General features: G+C 36.2%; 1 protein-coding gene and 1 long non-coding RNA gene across 4 annotated transcripts; one reads left to right on the forward strand and one right to left on the reverse strand.

Moving 5' to 3' along the window:
* On the forward strand, window positions 1-1103 carry LOC146476780 (uncharacterized). Its single transcript, XR_014865474.1, has 2 exons — window positions 1-290; window positions 842-1103. It is a non-coding gene; the product is annotated as an uncharacterized LOC146476780 (long non-coding RNA).
* A 92-nt stretch (window positions 1104-1195) lies between these two features.
* LOC146476781 (BLOC-1-related complex subunit 8 homolog) lies at window positions 1196-12928 on the reverse strand. 3 transcript variants are annotated; one of them, XM_085113938.1, is made up of 9 exons: window positions 12775-12923; window positions 10070-10123; window positions 8864-8976; window positions 8324-8388; window positions 7540-7585; window positions 6981-7039; window positions 5984-6056; window positions 4202-4291; window positions 1196-1625 (listed from the first exon to the last, which is right to left on the reverse strand). In XM_085113938.1, exons 1-9 carry the CDS (start codon window positions 12845-12847, stop codon window positions 1608-1610), a joined length of 591 nt encoding a protein of 196 aa, XP_084970064.1. In that variant the 5' UTR covers window positions 12848-12923; the 3' UTR covers window positions 1196-1607. The 3 variants fall into 3 exon arrangements, with proteins under 3 accessions (XP_084970064.1, XP_084970065.1, XP_084970066.1); XM_085113939.1 differs by lacking the exon at window positions 4202-4291 and having other exon boundaries at window positions 12775-12928; XM_085113940.1 differs by lacking the exons at window positions 4202-4291; window positions 5984-6056 and having other exon boundaries at window positions 12775-12917.
* Window positions 12929-12932: the final 4 nt, after the last annotated feature.

Below are 12932 nucleotides of genomic sequence, written 5' to 3' on the forward strand. Positions count from 1 at the left end.
AGTAATGAGAAATAAACTGAATGTTTTTGCATGCACGTGCAGAGCACGCGCAGATGGTTTAATTAATCAATTAATGGTTTATTACGTTATTGATTTGCTGTTAATTACAATTACATTCGTGAATAGATTCGCAGTCAGGGTGCATTGTCTAAAGGTTTGCCTTCAAAGAAAGTGATTTTAAAATGAAGAAACTTCTCATCGCATGTGTTACTGTTGGAGTGGCTGTTGGAGCTGGAGTCTGGCTTTACAAGAGATGGAAGGAAAATAAAAAGAAGAGCTCCGAGGACGAGGTGAGCGAGCAAAATTTGGGGGCAAAGGAACAATCAAATCGAAACAAAGAACAAATTGTTGAATCATGGAACCACAAACCTCTGGTGCTCAGCACGTTGATTGGAATCGCAAGCGGGTTACTTATCATCACTTTTGATTACCCTTTTATTATCCGAGGACGCAAGATTGTTTGAAGACGTTTGCAAGTAAAAACCCCATTCAGTGATTTAATTACGTTATACTGACGAATAGTGAAGCCTCGTCTTACGACCACTACGTTGATACTTCATGTTTTACTCGAAAACCAACAAAACAATTCCATTCTAAGTAGCTTCACACTGTAAAACGACAGCCTGCGACGAGAATTCAAATAACTAGTCGGTGAAAGATACGACCGAACACTGCTAAAAAATCTGAGTCTTTGGTGTCTGGGACAGGAAAAAGCGCCAAAATGATGGGGCCCTTAACACATTTTAACCAAGAGTTGTTATTTCTGAATGTAGTAGATTCTGTTTTTGAAATTGTTATTTTTCAGTGTTCGATTAATATATTCTTCTTCTCTGTTACTTAGCCTGGAGTGCAGATGGTTTACTGAGGAGGAAACAAGAGCGGAATGGGTGGAAAAAAATTAGAAAAAAAGAAGAAAAAAATATAAAACAAAATAAAATGGAAACAAATCAACAAAATAAGTCGAAAAGAAAGAAGAAAAATGTTAAAACGAAGAAAAATGCAGACAAAGTAAAAAACGCGCAGAAAATGTTGCAATCGCAACGAAAGAGAAAAACCAAAAAAACCAAACGGTAAAAAAAAAAAAAAAAAACGAAAAAAGAAAATGAAATGAAAATAAAGAAAGGGTTATCATTATTGACAAATTGTAACGGGTTAAGACCACACAACGCAAAGACAAAGATTTCACAAGGGCGCATACGCTGTAAAATAATGTTCGTATTGTTTATTTATTTTGTTGAAGAAAACAGCTTTACTGTCACAAGGAGAAGCACAATAAACTTGTAAACAAACATTTGTTAACCTCTTTTTTAAATAATACAGCATTGTGATGATAGAACACTGCCTTAAAATTTGCGTTCTATTCTGTTTAAGCAGCTGGAACTTGTGGTGACAGTTTACTGCAACCGTGATCTCTGAAAATTTTACAATTTCTTGTTTGATTCTCTTTTAATTCCAAAATCCCCATGAAATGGCGAAAACTTAGTCATGTTGTGCTGTGCTCTACAGCTGTAGATTCTCTCTTCTAGTCGCTTCCTTTACAATTTCGCCATTATCCATGAATTTCAACAATCAACCCGCAGCCAGCCTTTTGTAGAAAATGCTTTTCATTACTCCTTGGATTCTTCCTGAAAACATAAAATTGAAAGGGAGAGAATTCATTCCGTGCAAAACCTAACACTAAATATAATTAGAAGAGAGCACTGGGATCAGATATGGAGCAGCCAGCGTGGCCTGGGGCCAATTTAATAAAGCGTTCACTTGTAGCTGTCAATCTTGGTCCTTGCTATCACACGCTCATGCAGAAAACGAGTCCAAGAAACGTTCTTAGCAGACTTTAAAAATTATTTTTGAACTCGTGTTTGAATTCCTTACTGCGTTTCTTTTTGTGTTCGCTTGTAAAACTAGTGGCCCAGTTTATGAGCTAAAAGTTTTATGGAATCGACCCCTGGGCTTAATTCCAGAAAAGTTTGTTGTTAGCTTATGCCCAACCTCGTTCCGAGGAGAGACCCTAGGAGCGAGGTTGGCTCTTGCTTTGTTCTGAGAACAGGGAGCCTGCAGAACAGGCATTATTTATTTTTATTTTTTTGCGTTTTTCAGGTGAGCGGAGGCAAGCGCGAATCACACCTACGGGCTCGTGCCCCGCGCTCGCCTCGTGCTTGCCTCCGCTCGCCTGAAAAAAAAAAAAAAAAAAAAATAAAATAAATAAATAAAAAATAACGCCTGTCCTGCAGGCAAGAGAACAGACAGACGGCACTGGCGGATCCAGACATTCAGATAAGTGCGCCGTGGGCCTGCTGAAGAACGCTCGACTTGCTTCTCTTCGAGTAAGGAAATATATTGGAACCTCGGTCCTACTGGCCTCGGTTTTCGTCTAAAAGTAAGGGGGGGGGGGGGTCCCCCACATCCACCACTGGGTGGGTTACTGGAAGTCATAGTTCTCATAGATTTTTATCCGGGTACTCTGATTTTCGTTAATTTGAAGTGGATGCAACAACCCTGTATAACACATTGGATGCTGTGATGTAGCTTTCCTCTGCTTGAATTCATTTAATGTTATTTTCATTTATAAAGGGAAAGATACAAGGAAAGGGTATTTTATCCAGTTTTACTCTAAAAATCTTTCACTTTCTGGTTGTTGTCGCAAGGGTTAATTTAATTGACAGAGATTAAATTTTTCGTCTTGAGCGACATTAAGTTTACTGATAAACTTTAAAGGTTTGCTTTTAAAAGATCAAAACAATCTTACAAAACTCCATTTAAAACAGCAATGAACGCATGAATCACTAAGAATGGCTAAGCAAGGCACCATAAAAGATCAGTTTAGAAATAAACGAGAAACTGTTTAACGAGAGATCAGAGGTCACACAAGCTACACGTCATCAGCCATTATTAGTATATTTATGATATCAAGACCTATTGCTTATAATATAATGGGGTATTTTATCTCTATAAACCAGTAATAAGACCACTTTTCAAAGCCGGACTCCTTGGTGAATATCACTTTCCGAAGCTCTTGGAAATAAAACCACCCCTCTAGGGACCTTTCAGAAAATATTCCTGGCTTCCCGACATTTTCAACTAATCAATTAGATGGAAAAATGTGACAAGAGGAGTCCATGTTTGTCTTCTAACAATGAAAAAATCCACATTACTCAGTTCATACGTTTGATTAGCCAGTTATAATGCAAGCCATCAGATTGGTGACATTAGGAAGCAGTCACAAAATCCCACAGCAAAGTTACAAAGGCCTATTTTTGGAGGAGAGTTTTATGTAATAATTGTTACTTACTATCAAGCTGCAATTGTAGGCCGATCAACACAAGTGATATTTGATGTAATTTTTCACAATTTTTACTGAAATTGCTCTTATGCTCACAGGGAACCTATTGATGCCAGTGAGTTCTTATAAGATTTCAGTGCCATTTGGGCATGACTTCAGTCCAGACATACAGACAAACAGTAGTTTTGAAAAAGAACACTCTTTCCTGAAAAAACGGACGGCCAGCTGGGTGCCCAAAATTTACCGGTACTACAAAATTGTAGCTAGTTTACACACAAAATTTGAAAATTTTGCAACCTGACTGGTGAAAACTGCAGCAGAAATAGCAACAAAATTTGCATTGAAATTTAACTGCACAAACATGTATTAGGTATCAGTATAAGCCAAGGGGATAGTGTGCCACTGGCCTACAGTCATACACTTCAGTCTCATCTTGTTTACTAAGAGTCATTAGGAGACAAGAACAGTGTAAAAGAAATGTAACATTTTTGTTACTTTAAAAGACAGGTGAATAAACGATAGATGTATTTTTTTTCAGTCAGTGATACAAGCATACTCACAAAAAGAAAATCCAAGTTCTCCCAGCAGAAAGTCAAACCTACGACCTTCCCATTACTAGAGTGGATGCACTACCTTAACACATTTCTTTCACATATTCCACTCATCAACATTCAAATCCTAGCAGTATGCAGGATGTTTGTCATATGAAATTAGTTCTTTCAGCCTAGCTTCCACAAGTCTCCTGTAGCTCGGTGGTAGAGCATCTGAACTAGTAATCGGAAGGTCTTAGGTTCGACTCCTGTTGGGAGAACTCAGATTTTCTTTTGCCAAGCATGCCTGTGTCACTGACTAAAAAAATATATTCTATCAAGGAGTTTGAGTCTACAGAATGGAAAAGAGTTAGTGGACAGAGTTGCAGACCTGAGTGACCTCGTCATGTGCAGACTGCCAGTGTTGTAACAGCTCCTCCTGATTATTCCATGCTTGCATGCAGATTGGGCAGATGAAACCCTGATAGTACAAGCACCCTTGATTGGTTAGAATTCAGCACGCAGGATTCTAGGCAATCTTGTTACACATACAAAGAGCACATACTGCAATAAATATCACGCTAGCTTAACAAAACTTCCCACTCAAAAGACTGGTTAGTGTTAGCACAGGCAGCCCAAGTTCATGTCACTAGAGAGCGTGTAATAATAATTAATTATAACACATTCTCTAGTGATGTGAGCTTGGGCTACTTGTGGTGTTTAAGTTAGCAGCCAGAGATATTCTAACAGCATGTTGCAAAGACAAAAGAAACTGAAAGCTGCATTTTAAGTTGTTTAAAGGTATTCACAAAGTGAAACAGTTCAACGTGCAGTTTAACAATGGGGTGTTTATGCTGCAATAAACCAAATCATATGGAGAAACAGTTCAAAGGACAATTACAAAACTCAAATGTTTAGATGAAATTATGCAAGGGATTACTGATAACTAGTTTAAACGGTTCAACATTCATGTTAGAGTGTTACTTGTGCGTGATTCAAACAAACTAAAGGCAATGATTAAGGTTAAAAGGGTCTTCAACATTGCCAAGTGATTTAGGTGCAATTAAAGTGATTATTTTTAAGGCTGTTTTTATTGACAGCAATACATTTTTTCACCAGAGAATCCTATGAGTAATGTCAAAGAAAAAATTCTGCTTCACTTTTAATATAAATTTAATTATTTTTATAGCTTATTTTAGATTGTAAACTTCATGATAAAAGGTTTTGAATGATACTTCTGGAGCTAAAATAACATGTTGAAAATAATCATGTGGTAATATCAATAGTTAATCAGATTTCAAAATGTAAAGGTCAGCAATATATTAGACCTGGGAGCACGTACATTCTGCGAAATGAGGAGTACAATGTTGTCACAAAATCTAGTCAAAGCAACCAAAACTACTAGGTTCTTATATCTTGTCCCCTGTTCAGATTTTACATGTAACCTCTTACATTGTGATTACAACACACTTGTGAACTAAGACACAATCAAGGGAACCTTAACTGTTCATTTTTGTCCACAAAGCACTGTATGTTCTAATTTGAATCAGGCGAAATGCTGTTGTCTTGCACATACATTGCCTGTATGGAAACCATTCATATTGCTGTTAGATACAAAGTGTATTTAGTTTGGAACAATCATGTGAAAAAAAAAAGTGTGAATGGGTGGGGTGATAAAATCCATCACATTTTACATAGTGGTGGTGCTTAGGTCCTGCTGAGATGCCATGCCTCTCAAGTAATGTACCCAATATATTTTTCACTCCTATGCAGCAAGCCCTCACATACCTTAATTGAGACTTAACCCTGCTTAACCAAAATCACTTCAACAAGTGATTTTGATACACAACTGCAAGCCACTTAGTATGGTGTGTGAGGGTGCGGCATCTGAACTGGACTTTTTGTTTCACCTAAGTTACAACGTACAAGGAAACTGGTCATTTACTAGATCCATGTGTGACATACATGTACATCCTAGAAACTGCTTTGGTTTGTGAAGTTGAAAGTTTTTGCTGTTGTCATTGTAAAAAAAGATGTAAAATTTTTAGTTTGATCATGAAATAACCCATAGCTGTAATGGCATTTACCTTCCTTGTTGCAGTGGAGGCAACTTCTCCTGTAAATTTATTTATGTTTTACATAGCATATAACCAGTAGTCTTAATCACACTGACCTCAACAGTTTCAAGCACCTCAGGTTCATCATCAGTGTCCCCAGCGGGTGACGTATCAACAGCTTTGCCTTTCCTGTTTAGAACAATGAAAATAAGTCATTTCTTTTATCCATTTCAACCAAATCACCACTCCACTTTACTTATTGAAGAACAGTATGTATACATTGCACACTTTGTGAACATTTTGTTCACATCTATTACACCTTGCAACATTGCATTGCAGCACATACATACACAGAGTACAAACCCAGTGTCTTGACCTTGCTCGCCAGAAATTTCCCATACACTGCTGCATTAAGTTAAAGAGCAATTGAGGTCAGGACCCTACCACCTTGCTGCAGTGTTTTCCACACTGTTTCCATCATGTTTTATGTCTGTAATTGTTTGTAACAACACAACTGTTTTTTATGAGGAATGAAAACCATAAACGACATACCAATTTTATGCATTTGATTGCTGTCACTCCACTCATGTCCTAAATATTTGATGGAAGTTGCCATCTGATGCCACTTTACTTCTATTCTAAGACCTTAGCTGTTCTACGAAACCCCCAATTTCATTTTTCAACATCTCTCAGAATATCGAACAATTTGCTTCATGAAACTACAAAAGAACATTCTCTCAAGTGTTAATTACAATCCATGAATATTTTACAAGTAAGTCCACCAATTTCTTTTCAATGGTATTTTAATCTCATAAGAGTTTTCAATCAAATGATATGTTGATAAACTTTACTACTGATATGTACAGGTTTAAAGGTGCTGGGAATCAATGTGTCATTCATAATTTTTGCTTGTCTTCTCTGTTGTCAATCTGCTATGTCATACATTTCATTGTTGTGATTAATTTAATGGAAGTTTCCATCCCAGTTTACTTCTTTTTAAAGACCTTTCATGTATATCTTGTTATTTGTTTCTACAAAATGTAGACAATTTTGCTTCATTGAACATATGTATCTCAACTGTTCACACCAACAGTGAAAATTTATCAGATATACCTTTCTAACTTCTTTCTGTCCAAGTTTTTCTTGGAGGCAATTGCACTCTTGAGGCACTCCTAGAAGGGCAGGGAAAATTCTCATGGCATTGTCAGCTTACTAAAAGCATCACACACAATTGAACATATCCCATTTATAAGTTATATGTACAAATCTAGTAACTTGGCTCTATCACTAGTGAGACACAAACATTCAGAAAAGCATGGGTTTTGCTGAAAAAATGATCAAACTAAAATTTTCCCTCCTTTTGTATGACATGTAAACATCTTCAGAATTTTATGGTAAGCAATTAATTCAAAATTAAGACAAAGTTGGTGGCAATTAGAGTTCCAGTCAATTCCTGTTCATTACCAACAGTTGCCTAATGAAACCTGACTGGTTCATGTTCCTAAAATGTCACTTGAAGCAACAGTGTGTTACCATACCACGATAATCATTTTAAAGTGATTAAAAATCTGAACTGATGAGTAAAAATAATAATATTAATAATAACAATAATAATATTCACTATTGTTACAATGTGCACTTCAGGACCTAGAATACATGTACATGTACAAACCTGTATGATGGTGAAATGTGGGATATTTTGCATAGACTGAACAGTTCTGTAAAAGGGCAAAGTAAAAATAATATCAGTTGAAATGGAATTTGGTGCAAAAATGTTGTGATATATAATTTTGTTAGTGTCATTGTTAGTTAGAAATCCCTTTCTTTAACTTTTATTTCATTTATATAGGAATTTTTTCTCATGACTTTGTGCTTTTACTTGTCATTGTCATACATTTTAATTTAGTAGTATCACTTGCCGTAGGTCATGTTGTATTGCTGGTCGTGTTCTCTCGTTGTCTCCCTGTGGTTTAAAGTTTTTCTTGTTCTGTAAATCACTTTTAAGGTACATTTGCTGTTTCTATGATGTTTATTTGCGGTTTTCAAGTTCATTTCATTGTCTTTTGTTTCATTTAACTCTATTTATTTAATCTGTTTATTTCAAAGAACTGTTTTAGGATGGGCCTTTTTCTCCTGTATGAAATAAGTGATTAGTGTATGGTGAATTTAATTAAAGAATGTGAGCTGAGTTGACTGCCGACGGCTGCAGTTTTATCATGTGCATGCAAATGTGTACATATAAAATTTTTGTATGTACATTGTGAGACAATAAAAATGTGCGTTAAGTGTTTATTTTGGTCATAAAGACAGCCTTTAGTTCCTTTATGTGAAATGGTATGCTCCACTACCAAGTGCCTGATTTTTTAGCATTTTTCATCTTCTTCTCTTTTCCTGCTATGCCTAATATTATTATTATAATGGAGTTGACAACTGGGAAAAAAATTTAGTTTACATACTTTAGTGAATACTCAACGTCATAAGATATTCCCTGCACTTTCTTGTGAAGGCTTTGCATTTCAATCTGCAAAAAAAACCAAAAAGGTCAATTTGTTACCACCAACAAGAAACAGACTTCAGCCTAAGACAAATAACCTGACTGCGAAACATACTACTGAATGGTAATTACTGGAAAACTACTGATTGAGGTCTGTTTTTAAAAAGCTAAAGAATTGGATCAGTAATACACAATATGACCCAAAGAAGCTGAGGCCATCCCCACAAACGTTTTCATTTCTCATTGTGTTTCTAAGTTTTAATATGCTTTACATGCATCTGAAAGTGTTTCTGACATCTCATCTAATCAATTCAGTAAACTGGATTGAACTTAAAACTTTTTTGGATTGGTGATGGACATGACGATATCAGCATGACTGGCTAATAACTCATACAAATGGGTGGTGAACAAGATTGTTTGTGGTTTGATAAACCTTGGATAGACGTTGTAATTAAGATGATGTGGGAGAACTACAAATAAACATGCTCACGTATACATGTACCTTCTTGTCGATAAGCTGAGGAAGAGATCGTCTGACATGTTCCTGCACTCTGTAGAGCCCAACGGATGGCTCATTTAACATAGTGTGAATGTTTTCAAGGAATTTTTCTGTAACTGAGAAATAAAAAGATGTTGCAGTAGAGTGTAAATTGTGTATTACTATTTACATGAACTGTACTGTTTAGTATTTTATTGTTTTTCTTTGCAAATGTACAAGAAAGAGAAAAATGTCCCATGTGGAATGAAAACTCTTCTCTTGATTTGCTTTTGTAATTCATGTGAAATAGGTTTCACTTTTATCTTCTATCTAACACTCCAGTGCTTAAAAATAATAGATTTTACCATCCAAAATGACTAGTGAAAGCACAACAGCTGCTAGCCAAAACTAAAATTTTACTAGTGTGTGGCTAGTTGGCTAGAATACGTCTCGAACCCTGCAAACTTTTACTTTAGGTGGTTAGCGGTATTAGAAAAAAGTAAAAACAAGTTAAATAACAGTTTATCTATTTTCTGCCAAATACTGATTCCTCAATATGAAAAAAATTAATAGCTGGTTCTTTTTGCCACTCACCCTCAACCAAACCTCAAGTTTGTAGGTAACAGTGTAAAATGCTAAACTCAATCTTATGGAATTACCTAGAACTTAATACGGCAAAACTCACTTCCATTATACTGCTTCAATAATAAAAGTTAAAACCAAAATCTTTCCACGGATACGGATATTCAGACTATATACTAAAATATTGACTTTACTTCTATTTATGTACTTATTAATATTTTGCGAGGAAGCCCTTTCACAAACGTGAATTATAATTTGGGGTCCGTGGGAAAATAAATAAACTAAACACCAGGAATCTCTTATCAATATGGATAAATTGATAACTTATATGAGTGATTGCAGAATACCTGGCTCATTTGGAAGGGTTAACAAATCTACTGCTTCCACAGTCAATGAGAAATTAAATCTAAGGTAGTAGAACTTGTGGTCCTTCAGTCCTGCGGTCCAGTACGACTGGAGGAGCAGTGTTTTTACTTGAATATCAAGTGGGCCAGGTATTCTGCAATCTAGCCAATTTATAATTCAATATTAACGGCCAAATCAATTGCAGAACAGAGATAATAAAAAAAGGCTGACCTGAAGGTGGTGAATGAACTACAGCTTTTTACATGAACATCTTATAGTAACATATCTGTTCATTTGACATACCTCTTCTTAATTTGTATTCTGTTTCTTGACTTGTGAACTCTAAACCACCCATGTCTGAAAATGTGAATAAAAAATGAACCATGCATTAAGGTTACCGTGTACCTTCAGGGGTGGCTTCACTTTAACGGATGTAGCGCCTCTCGGTTACATCACAGATACCCAAAATCGTATATCAAATTAAAGCTTATAGAACTGGGTATCCAAATATTTCATTGCTTTTTCAAGAAAATAAATTCCTAATTTTTCCGCAGTGTCGAAACTTGAAGGCACGGTTCGTCTTTCTAGAGTTCCAACTCAACGCGATTTTTATATTTTGGAATTTTGTTTTTCTTCTCACGGTCAGGAACTCAAAGGCTAAAAAAGCGTGTCGGGGTTTTCCTTAATTCGATTGCGTTCAAAAGTTCCGTAACATTTTTAAAACTGCAAGGAAAACATGCGGAGTGAACGCACAGAAATGGCTGTCAAGGAAAGAGTTTTAAGAATTATCAAATTCCCCGACACCCTTTTGTTAATTATACATTTTTCTAGCATCTGGCCAAATTTTACAGAAATCGGCCAAATCGTTGTTGAGTTGTACTCTTGAAAGTGTCTCCTCGAAGCGGAAATTAAAGTTCGAGAAAACAGCGCTTGAAAAAAATTCTCGCTACACAAACAGGTACCGCCCCCTAACGCCTTTGCGGAAAATTAGCCAATCATTTTGCAAGCTACTTTTTCTTCCGGTCACCTCCTGTGAAAATTTTCTCGCAGTTTTGCACGTATTCACGTTCCAGGGTAATCAACTCCTTCACCATTTTGTTGGATATCTGCGGTGTTTGTTGTAATCTGTAATCATTATGGGAAAAACAAAACGGGGACTGAAGCCGTCCTTGTCAAGCAAAGCTGTTGGGCCGAAGCAGAAGCGGCAGAGGCGGGCAAAATTATCAGCGCAAAGAGCTACGGAATTATCGGGGAACCACCGTAACCGCATGTATTGTCTCAGTCAAAACGAAAATTCTTGCTACTCTTCGAAAAGCCGGCGAATACATCTATTCGAGCGAAATATTGTTGAGGATAGCGAAGTTTCGAGATTGTTTATCGAAAGTTTTGGTGAAAATTCGCTATTGAATGAACGTTCCAAAACGTTTATTAATGCTGCAAATGGGAAACAAGTATCCGTTTGACCCTTGAAAGAAAACGTTTAAACGGAACCGTTGAGAAGAGTTGACTCAGTTTAACGCTTTGGAAATTACACTAATACAGCAAGTCTTTGTGAAAACGCTACAAGCAAGAGTGGCGACTGTTCGCCTTACTAGTTATCTTGTAGCGACAGCTGACGTTGAGGAAAGATCAAGACAGTAATTATTATGCCTCTTGATTCTTTGCGTTATTTTTCAATTTTTTTATTTTCAGCTTGCCGAGACTTGTAAGGTTTACGCACCCGAACACAAGATTCAGTGATGTGATAACATTCAGCCGCAAATCATGAATAATAAAGAAGCTCATGAAGCGCGATTCACGGACGCGTGAATTGAAACAAGCGCGTCTCCAAATATTCGCTTGGCTGGAAGATTTTAAGGCCTTTACCTACTTTAAAATGTACCTTAAAGTTTTTGTGTTCTTCTATCTTAGTTTCGTACTCGAACAAACGCAAGTTCTTCCACTAAATACAGGATATTCGGAGTGCAGAAACGTGAGGGGTTCAAGACTATAGAAAGACCGTTCGCGCGACTATCGCAATGGGTGGCTTTATCAGCAGCAATATGCTGTCAATCAAAGTAAAATTTAACTTCCGGTGGAAATCGCTTACGTTCCAATTTCTCGGCAAATAATCACTCTTTTTCTAAAATTCTTTTTTTGTTTGTAAGAGCTTACTGTCAGGTTTATTTTTATCTAAAAAAACGAAAATCCAAAAATTTTCTCTCTGAACGTACACGGTAACTTTAACTACCTACTAAATACAGTCATAACATCAAAATGCAACGTTTAAAATTACATGTACTACGTGTGCAAGCTCCTGGAAAAAGCTTATATTGTATCCATGGTGTCAATTTAAATTACTTACAAAAATCATGTATTTCTAATTACTTAACCAAATATGTTAAAAGGAAATCTCCATCTCAGAGGAGTTGGTTTGACCGGATTAAGTTTAAAACATCAATAGTGAAAAGTTCAAGTCACTCTCACCACATATGTACAGTAACTACTAATAAGATTCAGACATGTTGAGAATGAAAGCATGAAAAACAATTTTCCGTCGAAAATTATCTACTCTAACTTTTTTCTGTAATTATATTGATTATGTGTACATATAAGTAATCCTTTATTTAAAGAGGGTAGCACTAAATAGTGAAAAACACTTATAAATCTGTGACCTTCTGTCTAAACTTAAATAAAACTAGACAATTTCAAAGGTTACAACTATGTACAACAAGATCAACAATATTCTGAATGAAGAAAAATAATATTAAGACTAAAATGGTACAAAGTTTTGATTGTATTTGAGTATTCTCACGTGAGTATGCATGCAAATCTGAATATTATTGTCCTTCGTTAATTTTTCGCGAGTATCTCAGATATTGCTCGTTACATCAGCAGGCATTTTTTTTCTGCATACCGGTAAAAATAAACACCATCGAACAACAGTTGATGTACTCGGGTGTACTGTCCTGGCTGTAGACGTGATACGTCAAGACCACTACTTGCTGTAGGCAATGACCGGTACTAACCTGTTCTGCCCCCATAAACCATATGACTGTCTAACATGGCTTTTGCAGTGTAAATCTCAGTTATGCCAGCCATCTGAGGATCTTTTAATGTGACTTTGAGACGTTACATACATTCTTCACTGTAAACTGCCATGTTGATTTCCTGAAATTACTCATGT

The sequence above is a fragment of the Pavona decussata genome, unplaced genomic scaffold, assembly GCF_977016875.1.
Source record: "Pavona decussata unplaced genomic scaffold, jaPavDecu1.1 SCAFFOLD_72, whole genome shotgun sequence".
In the NCBI taxonomy this organism is placed as follows: Eukaryota; Metazoa; Cnidaria; class Anthozoa; order Scleractinia; family Agariciidae; genus Pavona; species Pavona decussata.

Coding starts and splice junctions, on each gene's coding strand:
- LOC146476781 (XM_085113938.1), bottom strand. CDS start 12,847: ATGGCTGGCATAACTGAGATTTACACTGCAAAAGCCATGTTAGACAGT. Junction 10,124..12,774: donor GGTTTATGGGGGCAGAACAG/GTTAGTACCGGT, acceptor TCACATTTTCAG/ACATGGGTGGTTTAGAGTTC. Junction 4,292..5,983: donor AGGTGCTTGAAACTGTTGAG/GTCAGTGTGATT, acceptor TTGTACTATCAG/GGTTTCATCTGCCCAATCTG.